Genomic DNA, 14,469 nt, shown 5'->3' on the forward strand with positions numbered 1-14,469 from the left:
TAATAATAATAAAGTAGAATCCTGAGCGTAATGAGGGATTCAAGTGTTAACGCCCAAGACGAAATAATTTTGATACCGTGTGACACATACTGCTTTTCAAATCAACTATGAGGAAAATAAAAAATCTTAGTGTTTACACGACAGTGTTGCCACTTTTTAAATTCTATTCTTTTTTGCCAGGCTGTACATACGATGTTCATAGTTAATTATATTAATATTTTATACTGGCAATGAAAAGTCGTTGAACAGAAAAGTGCCACTTTGATCCCTCCTAGCAGGGAAGTAATAGTTATTTGTACAACAAGAGATCAAAGTTTGATATTTCTTCGAGTGCTTATTTTGAGTCCCGTGCAAGCGAAAGATTCTATAATAGATTCACGAGCGTAGCGAGTGAATCTAATTTAGAATCTTGAGCGTAGTAAGGGATTCAAAAGCGCACGAGATGTAAATAACTTTGATCTCGTGTAGTACACAAAATTTTTCACCCTAAGCAGTGAGAACATACCTAGAGGGACAGAGATAATAGAACCCAAGTATATCGAACTTGTATTAGACCCCGCATGTTGAAATGACTATAAAGGTCACTTGAATGTCATTTTGTCTCACTCAGTGAGCAAAATCGCATTTTGCTCACTGTTTTTAAGAAGCAAAGTACCCTTGTTCGAGCTGCTGAGGTGAAAAATCCATTTTCCGATTAGGTGATGTGAAAAATCAATTTTTCTAGTGTAGGTATTCTGTATCTGATAATGATAATTATGAAATCGAAAATAAATGTATTAGTCTTTAGATAACTTAATACCATAATAAATAAGATTGAGATACAACTACAAAATAATATTATGACATTAGGTAAAAGAAAACAAGGCATATAAAAAATGCTGATTTATTAGTGATGAAACTTGTATATAAACTCAATAACAATTTAAAATAATATAGAAATATTTCCAAATCTCGTAAAACAGAGTATTAAAAATATAGCATAATTTACTTTATGAAAATACAACTTTTGTGATTTCGGCAATTTATATACATTTGCATTTACAGGCAGTATTAAACATGTATACATAACATAACTATTACCTACTTCATTCTTAAAAGTATATTATACTTATATCAATTCCAGTATGTAACCAAATACAAGTAGGTAATTCTCGCACTATCGTATTTTTAAAGTGCATTAACCCTTTTCCAGGCATAGTACGATTTATCGACCACATACGCGCCAATAGAATTTCAACCTTAGCAATTCGATTTAAGATTCAAATTAGATTGGATGTTCCGAAAATGTGACTTGTCTTCAAATTAATCATCAATGCTGGATTCATTTGAATATATTTAGATTTTTTGGAAAAACCTTATAGATTGGTGCGGCCTGGAAAAGGGTTAAAATGATTTATATCTTATCCTAGTGAGGCCCAATGTATATTACAATGTACACTCCATTGCAATGTAATTAGAAACTTACATGAACCAAATAAAGTAGGATTTATTTTGTGTCATTGATTTATAAAACAAACGAAATTCTCCCACAATACTATACAACAAGGTTCAAATTAAAAATAGTTTTTTTTTTATGTCGGACCCACAGACTAGACGGAGTTTAGAGCAATTATTTCATGAAACCGATGCTGCCAAAAATACGGGGGTGCGAGGGACGAGGTGAGCGAGGTCCCGTGGCGTGATTGGTCCGTTCAAAGACACGGACGTCACACAAAGACACTTTCGATTCGAAAATGGAGTAAAACTACCGTATATTGTGGTAGAGGGGGTAGAGCTACTATGCTCAGTCTGGAGGATGTCTTGTCTGTGGTTGGGCCTTACAAGGTTATATCAGTCTCAAGGAAACACAGTGGGGTTTAGACAGTCTCGACCAGGAGTGCGATGCCCTGTCCGCCACCGATGCAGGCGGAGCCGATACCACGCTTGAGGCCGCGGCGTCTGAAAAACAGAGTTTCATAAACAAGAGAAAAAAAACCCTTATTGACTGGGGTCATTCATTCATTCATTCATTCATTCATTCATTCTTTCATTCAAACATCAACGAAAAAGAAAAAAAGCAAGAAAGGAAGAAGAGAAATGGACAAACGTTAACGGCTTGTTAAGATTTGACAGAGGTTTATAAAAATAAAATAAAATAAATAAATCAATATAAAATCTAATTGTATATTTTACTAAATACCTCTCTCCTCACAGGGGTTATAAATAAATTGGTATTATTTCAGGCAAGTACCCATATAAACAACGCTATGAGAGGATCAGTTTGTATAAGAATCTCATTTCCAAAAATGAGGTGGTGCATCCTACATCAAATGAGGTGATTGGACAAACGTTAACGGCTTGTTAAGATTTGACAGAGGTTTATAAATATAAAATAAAATAAATAAATCAATACAAAATCAAATTGTATATTTTACTAAATACCTCTCTCCTCACAGGGGTTATAAATAAATTGGTATTATTTCAGGCAAGTACCCATATAAACAACGCTATGAGAGGATCAGTTTGTATAAGAATCTCATTTGCAAAAATGAGGTGGTACATCCTACATCAAATGAGGTGAGGTACTAGTAATCTAAAACCCGGAAACCTTGAAATCGACTACCAAGTACAATAGGTCTGGACTTTAGCACTGGTCTAAGAATACAGTGGAAGGTCATGTGTGACGTCCCACGGTCAAAGGTACCTTATGGCGGGTATGGAGTTATGCATACCCCAGTAATCTACAATAAATAAGCTATCGATAACACAAAAGATCAACCTTCTAGGTTGCGTAGTTACAGAGATATGATTTTTTGAAAATAATGTTGTGAAATGAGCAACTTTACGATAGAGAAGTTTTAAGTTTAGCCGCCTAAAAAACTATGTTCCTGAAGTAAGTTACATAGTTGACTACAAATAATAATACCTTATATATCTGAGATTAAAAAAATATTGCGACTTGTTCTGTAATGCAAATAGAAACTTTTGATATCGACTGATTTATGTGTATACTAACCAATCTCTTGAAAATAAAGTTTTATTTAATTTTCACGATTGATTGCAATGAGCTCTCAAGATTTAAATTTTATCTATTAGAAAACGACACTGACAGACAGTTTAAGCAAAAAACAATACCGATTTAGAGGTGAAAATGTATTTTCTGACTATTTCATATAAAATCACAAAATTGAATATTTTTACTTTTAATGTGACACACAATCAATTTTTCTGAGCACATATGAAAGAAATTCTGTCATTCAAATGAAATAAATCCTAAAACCGCAACTAAATACTATATTAAACCCCTTATGCCACTTTAAACTTACATAACAATAACAGTATTTGCTCCATACATTTACGAAAAGGTACCTTATGGAAATAAATCTAATAATACATCACTACAAAATATCAATCATATTACAGTTTATCTTTTATGAATAGAAAATATTAATTTACATTAAACTGCCCCAAATTTAATTAGTTCTTCGTCATAATAATCTTAAAAAAGACCAATAATTTGTATGTAATGAAAAGGTACCTTGTGATTAAGTTACATGATGAGGCATGATGATGATGGAACAGTTAGGATAAACTAATAATATTTTGGGGTTAAGATGGTATAAATCGTCTATTTCCTATCAATAATATATTTCGGTTGCTATTGAAGATAAGCGGCATTGAGGTTCAATGACCTCAGATATTCCATAAGGTAATGCGTCGGATATTGGCATTTTTCAGCACCAACCAATGGCTGATTTACTGCATGCGACCAAACCAAATGAAGATTATTCTAGTTAAGAAAGACTTGACGAGAGTAACTTTGGTATAATAGCAGGCTACTTGGATTTGTAATGTCGGTCGATGTACGGTTATAATATTTGCGAGGCGCCCCAACCAGAACTGAAATTATCAAATTAGTTTTGCAGAATGCTAATACAGTTCTCTACCAAACTTCTTTTCCCGTATTGACTAGTTTTTTTGGGAATTTTCAATCTTTTTTCCATAAGGTACCTTTTCTACTAAACTCTGAGACGACATTACTAGGCTTATAACTAACTTATAACAAAAATAAAAACAGGTAAACAAACGTTACGCATTAAGGTTTCAGATCACACAATAAAAAAAAATTGAGCATTTTTTCACCTCTTTACAAAACATTTCATATCTCCGAAACTAGAAACCCTCATAAGGTACCTTTTCCCGTGGAACGTCACATGTAGTCATCTAACAGTGTGAATAGTCTGACTAAAAACTTATTTGAGCTCATGGATAAATAAGACTGTATGAGTACCTAATTTCCCAATGAGGTGGTACTGCCCTACATCAAAAAAGGTAAAGTATTAGCAATTTAACACCCCGAAAACCTAGAAATCGACTACCACATCAACTTCCAAGAAAAAGTGATTTGTCTATGAACTTACTTGAGTTCATGTACTAAGTGCGCAGTGATGCGGGACCCGGAGGCTCCGAGAGGGTGTCCCAGGGCCGTGGCCCCGCCGTTCACGTTCAGCTTGGAGAGGTCCAGCTTGAGGGCCTTGGCGCAGGAGAGGGTCTGAGCGCAGAACGCCTCGTTGATCTGATAAAAATAAATATAAAAAAAAATAGTTACTGAGCCAGAGTACAGTCAACTGTAAAAATATTCTCAATAATATGTCCCATAGCTCTTATGTCAATAATATGTCCCATAGCGAATTAAGAACTATGGGACATATTTTTGAATAAGTTTGCTACACCCATATTTTTACAGTTGACTGTACAACGTTTTAATGGCGCTGAAGATTTAAAACATACATGTTCCGAAATTACCGCGACGAACAGCCCAGTAATAACTGAGCGAAGGGTTTCATAAGAATAACAAGCGTGGCGAAGGGTTCTACTTACCTCAACAAGGTCGATATCGTTAAGGGTGAGTCCTGTGACCTTGAGTAGGCTCTCAATAGCTGGTACAGGGCCGATGCCCATGATTGAGGGGTCTACGCCAACGTAGGACCAGCCCACGAGACGAGCGAGGGGCTTTAGGCCTTTGGCGGCCTCCTCGCTAGCGAGTACAATGGCGCCGGCTCCGTCGCTGATACCCTAGGAAAAATTAATTAAAAACATTACTAAAAAAACCAGCCAAGTGCGAGTCGGCCTCGCGTTCCAAGGGTTCCGTACATTACCCAATTTTAAACAATGTATTTTTTATATGTGAAACGCGAGTGAAGTGCCTTTAAAAAACCCGTAGGGGTCGGATCAAAAACTAAGTAATTAGTCCGACTCACGCTTGACTGCATATTTCTAATAGGTTTTCCTGTCATCTATAGTAGATCGGTCAAATCTTACAATAAAAAACATTGCATGATGTAGTTCTGTATTTTTTGCATGTTATTTGGAGTCCTTGGAGGAACGAGAGACTATGTTTTGCAAGCAAAAAAAAGTTGTGCTCCCTGCGTAATTTGCGAAAAACTGCAAAAATGTCGGACTTTTTTCAGATTTTACAGTTTTATTATAATTCTATGAGTTTTTGGTCAAATCTTGCTATGTAATATTGAAAGTATATTAAATTTGGAACAATTTAAGCCCATATACAGCGCCGTACGTTAAATAGTTCTTGAGATATGACGCTTTAAAAAAAGGGTATTTTTTTCCTTGGAATGAAATTTTTCGTTTTTCCTACATTTTAAGACAAATATCGGCACAACCGCTCAAGATATGAGATATATTGCAATGCATAAAGTTGTAGCAAATTTAATTACCTTTCATTTAGGTGCAAGAAAGGGTCAGTAAGTCTTACAGTTCTCTAGTTATCGTAAAAAAAAGACTTTGCCATAATGGGGAAGATAACTAATGTATTGTTTAAGGCATTGTCAAAATACCTACAAAAGGTAGTACCATCGTCGAAAGCACAATCTACGATTAGCTTTTACCGGCTTTTCCCGATAGCAGCAGAGCGATGTCAGAGATCAACCATTTTTAAAATGCACTCCCCTCTTCAGCACTTCATTCGTTCAGTAATGAAATCAAGATACCATCTGTAGTTTGGCTTGTTTCTCGGCCCCACTTTTTGGTTGTAGCCATAGATTCCACGATACCGGTTCTGATTTAACAATTTGTTATGGGTTTGAACTAGTTTTGATACGACCTTTTTTGTAAGATTTGACTCATGTAATAGGTAAAGGACTTATTTGTTTATATTTTTCAAAATTTTAGACCCAGTAGTTTCGGAGATAAAGGGGGGAATGGTAATTTAATTGCAATTTTATTAAATAACTTCTAAACTATTTATTTAGAATTACAAAAAAATATATATTTGAGATTCTCAAAATGAGCTCTTTCATTTGATATGTAACACGATATAGTTTAAAAAAACATTATTTTTTAATTTTCTCATTTACCCCCCAAAAGTGGCCTCCATGTTTAAAATTCATTTGTTTACGTAAGATGTCTGTCTGTGGGTCACAAATTTACATATGTGTGCCAAATTTCAACTTAATTGCTCCAGTACTTTTGGGTTCCGTTTTTTCCTTTTAAAACGGAACCCTAAAAATAAATAAAAATCTTCTTCTTCCTCGCGTTATCCCGGCATTTTGCCACGGCTCATGGGAGCCTGGGGTCCGCTTGACAACTAATCCCATGATTTGACGTAGGCACTAGTTTTTACGAAAGCGACTGCCATCTGACCTTCCAACCCAGAGGGTAAACTAGGCCTTATTGGGATTAGTCCGGTTTCCTCACGATGTTTTCCTTCACCGAAAAGCGACTGGTAAATATCAAATGATATTTCGTACATAAGTTCCGAAAAACTCATTGGTACGAGCCAGGGTTTGAACCCGCGACCTCCAGATTGCAAGTCGCACGCTCTTACCGCTAGGCCACCAGCGCTTCCTAAAAATAAATAAAAATAACAATTAAAAAACAATGATAGCCGCGATCCGGGGCACGCACGGCCGTCCTCTCATTGCTCTGCGAGCTGTTGGATTAGGACCTGCGGGATCACCATGGTCGCTTTTGTATCGCTTGTGGCGTCGTGCGTCACTGTCGCACTTACATTCTCGTTAGAACGTGACAGGCATGGTGACAAACGATAAAAATGCGACCATGCTGCTGCCGCTGAACGCACGGCGCCTTTATAAAAATGTCAACTTACAGAAGCAGTGCCAGCAGTGACAAGCCCCTCCTTCTTGAAGACGGGCGGCAACTTCTTCAGACCCTCGATGGTGGTCTGTGGGCGCGGGTGCTCGTCGGTGTCGACCTTCACCTCCTTACGCTTCACCGTCAGGGTCACGGGTTCGATCTCGGCCTTGAACACTCCCGCGTCGTGAGCTGTGACAAAAATAAATTCAAGATCGGTCCAGAAATGACGGACAGTGCGCGGTACGAGTCAGTCAGACCAGCCCAGAGTGTCGCCGAAGGCGTGGGACTGGCTGAGCATGGTGCCGAAGTAGTTTAAACCTACATCAACTTGTCCACCTCATCTCTAGTGACCTAGTGCTCCAAGCTTCTTAGCAGTCCGCAGTTCGAGTCCGTCAGACCAGGCCACAGGGTGTCTTCAAAGACGTGGGACTAGCCGAGTATGGTGCCGAAGTAGTTTAAACCTAGACTCATGCTAAGAATTCAACATGGCGCCCAACAATTTTTTGATAACTCACATTTCTTCCACCGCTGCTGCGACTCTAAGGCAAACTTATCCGGGTCTGGTAACCTTGAACAGTGCTCCAATAAGCTTCTCAGCAGTCATGTCCATGGGCAGTCCGCAGTACGAGTCCGTCAGACCGGCCCACAGAGTGTCTTCAAACTTAACCTAGACTCATCCAAATAATTCAACATGGCGGCCAACAATTGTTACTAAACTTACATTTCTTCCATCTCTGCTGTGACTCCAAAGCAAATTTGTCCACCTCATCTCTAGTGACCTTGAACTGCGCTCCAAGCTTCTCAGCAGTCATGCCCATGGGCAGTCCGCAGTACGAATCCGTCAGACCAGCCCACAGAGTATCTTCAAACACGTGGGACTGGCCGAGCATGGTCCCGAAGCGGACGTTGCGGACCGCGAACGGGGCTTGTGACATGTTCTCTACGCCGCCGGCGAGGGAGATCTTGGCTGCACCGGTTATGATGTCCTGGTAAATATATGGTATACTTCATAATCATCATCATCATCAAGAATAGTAATCACCACAAGTTAGTATTACCACAGTAATACTAGTAGTATTACTAAGATTGTGAGCCTTATAAGTCTACAGTAGAACAACTCAATTATTGCTTAAATCTCGTGAGTCGTGACTAAGTTATTTTTAAAAAGGATGTGATAAGTTTATATTTGTCAAATTCTCATCCGTGTATCTGTGTTTGTCTCTTAGTCCCCAAAAGATTAGTGAATAGTGATGTTTGGTGTGTTTCTGAGATAAGTTTTAACTCACTGGTGCTGTTATTATTTAGTCAGGATTTATTTATTTTATGGAGTTATTTGACTCTTATCGAGTCCCATTCTAACAGGTACAAAGTTCAGTAAATATTTCATACATTATGTAATTGTTTTTTAAATAAACGAGATTAGATTTTCTAGTAATAAACCAGTTACTCAATTTAATCATATAATAAATACATCCTTCTGATAACAGTTGGAAAAGTAATATCTAGATTATAAACAACATTTTTTTTAAGTTTCATACTCTGCAGTTTTGTAAATCAGTCCGTTAACCCTTCGTATGCTTAGACACGGATCCGTGCGTGGGAATTTAAATTTAAATCTATTGTTTTAAATGTCACTTTTTCGATGATCAAATCTGACAGGGGTTAATTAAACTAACCCTGACTTACCTGGGCACTGTTCACGACGGACTGGAAGCCAGACCCACATAGCCTGTTGATGCCCAGTGCGGGCTTCTCCTGAGGAATGCCGGCTTTAAGCGCCGCATGACGGGGAGTGTAGATGCCGTCAGTTTGGGATGCCTGGACAAAAAATAATTTGTAAGTTTATTAGGTGCGGAGAATGATACAGTGCAAATGTTAGGTACTGTTCAACTTGTTCAAGTGATAGGTATATGACGGCTTTTAATACCTAAATCTAATAAAATAACAGGGACAGAGAGTACAATTGTAACCATAGGATAGGGCAGTGTTACTCAACCTAGGCAACCTTCATTTATCTTAATAAAAAAAAATGCAACCCTCTATAGTTCGTTTTTTTTAGCATTAGAAATAAGGTTAACAATCTTGATGTGTCTTTTAATTGAAAAACAAGTTTTAAAAATAAGTCACGGCAAATATGCAACAGTTGTGAATCTAATACGATCATTTATATTCTACTGCTTTCATCTTTCAGTGTGCAGCAAGAAGGCGCTGTTGTAATATATACCGATAGCCAAGCAGCACTGAAGGCACTAAAGAAAACATCGGTTACCTCCTCCCTTGTGAGAGAATGTCGGGAGGAGCTTAACTCGATAGGCAAACGAAGAAGCGTCACGGTGGCATGGGTACCAGGACACCAAGGAGTGACGGGTAATGAGAAAGCGGACGAGATGGCAAGGATGGGGGCGGAAACGGATCACATTGGTCCGGAACCGGCTCTACCTATGTCAGCGGACGTCACGAAGGGAGTCATAGAGAAGGTAAAAGAGATGGAAGCACAAAGAGAATGGGAAGAAGAAACTGGATGTAGACAGTCGAAGATGATGATCAAAGGCATAGATCACAGGAGAACCAGGTATCTTCTGAAACTAGGTAAGAGTAGTCTGAGACTTCTGACAGGCATTATTACAGGTCATAATACTCTCAATAGACACCTTAAGATAATGGAGATTAGCAGAGATGCCTCCTGTCCACACTGTGGTAAGGAGGAGACTAGCTTACACCTACTAGCAGAATGTATCATGTATGCGGCACCGCGATATAATACATTCGGCAAAGACACACTAAAAGAGAACGAACTAAAGGACGTCGAACTCAAAGATGTCCTTCTGTTCTGCAGGAAAACAAGAAGATTTGAGGAGAATGGTGAGGGAATGCCGCCGGGACAGTAACCTGCAGCTCCGACTCCAGGGAATCGGGCTGAATGAACGCGACACGCGATCGACAGCCCGCCTGCTTCCGGCCAGGCGTCCCTACACTACATCTACATCTACTGCTTTCATGTAATACATAGTTACTGATTTTTAAAAAGTATTTTTCAACACAATTACGGGATAGTAAAGAAAAATGGACCAAAATAATTACAGACTGGCAACCACGAGACGGTAACAGAAAAAGAGGTAGACCAATTAAAAGATGGATGGATGACATCAAGTCGATAGGGGGCGCCACCTGGACCAGAAAAGCCATTGATAGAAAGGAATGGAAGCAGCTGGGAGAGGCCTATGTGTCAGATGACACGCTGAACACTAATCCGGTGAATACGATGTGTTAGTTTTTAAGTAAATTTGTTTATATATTTAATGTAATACTGTTTTAGTTTTTGGCAATAAAGGCTATTATGATGATTTTTCAATTAAAAGACATGTCAAGATCGCTTACCTTCTTTCTAATGAAAAAAAAACGAACTATAGGCAGGAAAAACATTTTCGATTGTAACCTGTTTTTTTTTACCTTTTTTACTAGAATGAATGCGAACCAGCAAGATGGAAAGCTGGTTTTAGAGATAAGAGGTTGTGACGCATCGGTTGAAAAACAAATATAATTTAAGATAATTACATAAGGATTAAAATTGGCAAGCTAAAACTCACATTAGGCGATGCTCAAAAAAACACAGAGGAAGAAAAGCTACAAATTTGTTGATAGTATGCGCTACTGTAAGTTCATAAAAAAATTATCAAGTCATCTTTTTTACTTACCGACATGACCTGTCCGACCACAACTGAGTCAACCTGCGTGGGGGCAACACCAGCCTCCTTTAACGCAGCATTGAATGCATGTGTCTGCAGTTCAGTAGCCGATGTGTTCTTGAAGACTCCACCAAATGTACCGAAAGCTGTGCGCTTAGCACCAACAATGAAGATACCTGTAGTAAGAATATTTTTGTCATCATTTTTCTTGCATTTTGCAAGTCTTTTGCCATGGCTAACTGGGGGCGACCCACCAATGGGTTTGGACCCATAGTTTGGGAAATGCTGGCCTAGACGATTCTTTCTCTTTCATTATTTTTTCTGTATGTACACTACATTAACATGCTAAACATCTGCATTCATTAACTTGAACTACAAATATACAAAAATAAATAATCTAAAAGTAAAATACTTAACAATAATTACACCCCCTGCTAAGAATTCACATCACACGGCGAACAGACCTTGACTATCATATGAATTTAACAAGGTTTCAAACTTGGCAGCAAATAAGTATCTCTTCCCATAACTGCAGCCAAGCGTGACACAGTTACGTGTACACCTCAAATTTAAAACGACTTTATCCACATTAATAATTTAAATGGTGTTATAATTAAAACTTTTTTCAGTACCTACTACCCACGTAGTATCGAGTCAAGCAATACTTTAAAATATCCAAAAACATGTTACCTAAACCATAGAAAAACTCTGAGATTAATTATATCGGACTAAAAAGTTTTAAACTTTACTTTTAAATACAAAACAAAGTAAATTTACAACTCGATGAAAGTTTGGAGTTTGACCCCGCACCGGCCAAGTAAACAAGTTAATCAATTTAGAGGAAATACGTTAAAAATACTCAATAATTACTTACCTTTAGTTGCTGCAGACATGGTGTTTTACACTTTTTGCGAAATAGACCTAAAAATAAAATATTTCGATTTTATAAACCCAATTTTTAACAACGCGGCACTGTGCACCCCGCTGGACAACTCGGACAAGTGTTTTTTTTTTTAAATAGTGAGTATTGAGTGAGTGAATGAGTGGTGAATGACAGTGAAGAAGAATGAAATTGATAACGTCATGCTCGAATGTTCAGGATATCATTAATGACGCTGAATATTTTATTTTATGTAAGGGAAAAACTAGTCTCTGTGTTGGTTTTTATAATTAATTTTACTTCAAATTAATCACTTTTCGGTAGTTTAATGATTAATATAAGTTAAGAAAAATGTATGTGCCAATCATGTGCCAATTTCTATCAGAAATCGGAAGCTCAAATAGCTTTCTGACTTGGTGTTGCCCTGATAAAAAAATATACATACGAAAGGGTAAACTTAAAATTTTCTGTGCTTGTAGCTAAAAAAGGTAGCAATAATTTAATGGATTCGTTTCCAGACCAAAATAATAATTTATTTATATGAACAGTCAAAAAAGTTGTCCTCTAACCTGAACATTTTTGTTATTGCTTTAAAAAAAAAATAAGGGAGTTTCATCTTACTTTATGTTGCAACACAAAATTTGACAGCAAAAATTTCTCAAGACTCGCGTTATCGGAAAAAATCCTGTTTTCGTTGGAAATGCTTATGCAATGAGCGATGCCTGTCCTGTCAACGGCCAATTGAAGAAATTCGTATTTCGTGGCAAATCCAGCACTAACGGCGATACCCGAGGTGAATACTTGGAGATAGTAATACCGGAGCTTCTGTCCGCTGGCTACTCGTTCTACACGTGGCCATCTGCACCGCTATTGGCTTGGTATTTGTGGACGCAGAGGCGGCATTTGCGCGGTCTAAGAGTGTTAGAGCTAGGCTGCGGAACGGGGTTGCCTGGGATATTAGCTGCCAAGTGCGGGGCACAGGTTACGTTAACAGATAGTGTTGCATTGCCGCGATCTTTGCGGCATCTATCCGCTTGTTGCGAAGCCAACGGGTTAGTTCCCGGGCGTGACGTACAGCTGCTCGGGCTAGCTTGGGGCCTGTTCCTTGCCGACGTACATTCTCTCCGCCCTGTAGACCTGCTCCTAGCGTCCGACTGTTTTTACGAACCGTCCCAATTTGAAGAAGTCCTGTCCACTGTAGCGTATCTCTTGGACGGCACTGACGCTAGATTTTTGTGTGCTTACCAGGAACGCAGCGCGGACTGGTCCATTGAAGCTCTGCTCAAGAAGTGGGGGCTGAAGGGTGCATTGCTCGACCTCGACTCACTCAGTGAGACCTCCGGCGTGGACTACAGGGCGCTGATCGGCGACAGGTCTTTGCATTTGCTCGAGGTGGTCTCTGCATAGGTTATGGCCAGCACAGCTCGCGCCGCGCGTCTCTATGTCGGCAACTTACCATGGACGGTAGGCCATCGTCAGCTCAGAGAATACTTTGCTCAATTTGGGCCCGTTCAGACTGCCAGAGTCATCTTTGACCGCTCAACTGGTTTAAGCAAGGGCTACGGGTTCATTGAGTTTGCGAGCCCGTCCGGGGCCGCTGATGCTACTAACAAACAACACCACAGTTTAGAAGGCCTCACCTTAACTGTTCAAGTTCAGAATAGCCAGTAAACCTCTGTAGATAGTGATTAGAATGGCAGAAGCACTCAATTATCCTGATTCTGACTTCTCTGATGATGACCAGTCACCACTAGACATATCTTTCAATACAGCCGCTGATCATGTCCGGAAGTTAACCTCAAAGCTTGGTAACAATCAGCTTTTAGAGCTCTATGGTCTATACAAGCAGGGTACGGAAGGGGTATGCAACACACCCAAGCCTGGTTGGTTAGATGGACGGGGCCGCAGGAAATGGGAGGCATGGAGGGCTCTCAGAGACATGCCCTCTACTGAAGCAAAAGAAAAGTACATTGAATTGGTCCAGAAATTTGATCCGGAATGTTCAGACTTAATTGACACAAAGACCAAAGAAGCTTGGGTTACAGTATCATCACTACGATATTCTCCCGAACCTGAATTAAAAGAAAATGAACTGTCTCTGCTTGAGGCAGCTCGTGAGAACTGCGCAGAGCGAGTCACAGAGTTATTGTCACAAAACCCGGAGCTGAAGCATGAAAGAAGTGAAGATGGCATGACAGCGTTACATTGGGCCGCCGACCGAGACGCCACAAAAGCTTTAGAGGCCGCTTTGAACGGAGGCTGTTACATAGACGCTGTAGATGACGGCGGTCAAACCGCGTTACATTACGCTGCATTCTGCGGGCACCTCAACTCTACTATCCTGTTGGTTGAGGCCGGAGCTACCTTAGTGAAGGATAGTGAGGACTGTACTCCGTTGGACTTGGCGACTGACGATGAAGTGAGGAAGGTTCTGCAAGGTGCTAAGTCTTAATGGCATTTATATTTAGTGTTGCCAGTTTTAGTTTATATAATGGGTAGTGTAATAAACTTATTATGATTATGAAATTGTTCTTTTATTTTTTGATTAGATAGACCAAACTCTTATCAATTACAAGGAATATATAGTTCGTTTTCTTAGCATTAGAAATAAGGTAAACAATCTTGATGCGTCTTTTAATCGAAAAACACATTTTAAAAATAAGTTACGGCAAATATGTAACAATTATGAATCTAAAACTTGTCTAAAACGATCATTTATATTCTTCTGCTTTCATAAGTAACAGTAACTGATTTTTAAAAAGCGTCTTTCAATTAAAAGACATGTCAAGATCGCTTACCTTCTTTCAAGTT

At 38.9% G+C, this 14,469-nt stretch overlaps 2 protein-coding genes across 2 annotated transcripts; one reads left to right on the forward strand and one right to left on the reverse strand.

The window, feature by feature from the left end:
* Nucleotides 1-960: 960 nt before the first annotated feature.
* LOC134798397 (3-ketoacyl-CoA thiolase, mitochondrial) lies at nucleotides 961-11,789 on the reverse strand. The gene is made up of 8 exons (XM_063770813.1): nucleotides 11,653-11,789; nucleotides 10,788-10,954; nucleotides 8,779-8,910; nucleotides 7,814-8,078; nucleotides 7,106-7,281; nucleotides 4,861-5,055; nucleotides 4,401-4,555; nucleotides 961-1,938 (listed from the first exon to the last, which is right to left on the reverse strand). Exons 1-8 carry the CDS (start codon nucleotides 11,669-11,671, stop codon nucleotides 1,857-1,859), a joined length of 1,191 nt encoding a protein of 396 aa, XP_063626883.1. The 5' UTR covers nucleotides 11,672-11,789; the 3' UTR covers nucleotides 961-1,856.
* Nucleotides 11,790-12,285: 496 nt separating this feature from the next.
* Nucleotides 12,286-14,184, forward strand: LOC134798398 (acyl-CoA-binding domain-containing protein 6-like). Its single transcript, XM_063770814.1, has 2 exons — nucleotides 12,286-13,016; nucleotides 13,351-14,184. The coding sequence occupies exons 1-2, from the start codon at nucleotides 12,370-12,372 to the stop codon at nucleotides 14,108-14,110; spliced, it is 1,407 nt and encodes a 468-aa protein (XP_063626884.1). The 5' UTR covers nucleotides 12,286-12,369; the 3' UTR covers nucleotides 14,111-14,184.
* The last annotated feature ends 285 nt before the right edge of the window (nucleotides 14,185-14,469 follow it).

The sequence above is a fragment of the Cydia splendana genome, chromosome 16 (assembly GCF_910591565.1).
Source record: "Cydia splendana chromosome 16, ilCydSple1.2, whole genome shotgun sequence".
Lineage (NCBI taxonomy): Eukaryota > Metazoa > Arthropoda > Insecta > Lepidoptera > Tortricidae > Cydia > Cydia splendana.

Excerpts from the sequence above, each read along its gene's own strand:
- LOC134798397 (XM_063770813.1), bottom strand. Across the intron at positions 8,911-10,787 it reads TGGTCGGACAGGTCATGTCG|GCATCCCAAACTGACGGCAT; the intron begins GTAAGTAAAAAA and ends TTTTTTGTCCAG. Across the intron at positions 5,056-7,105 it reads TCACTGCTGGCACTGCTTCT|GGTATCAGCGACGGAGCCGG; the intron begins GTAAGTTGACAT and ends AATTTTTCCTAG.
- LOC134798398 (XM_063770814.1), top strand. The coding sequence starts at position 12,370 with ATGAGCGATGCCTGTCCTGTCAACGGCCAATTGAAGAAATTCGTATTT. Across the intron at positions 13,017-13,350 it reads TCCGGCGTGGACTACAGGGC|AATGGCAGAAGCACTCAATT; the intron begins GCTGATCGGCGA and ends GATAGTGATTAG.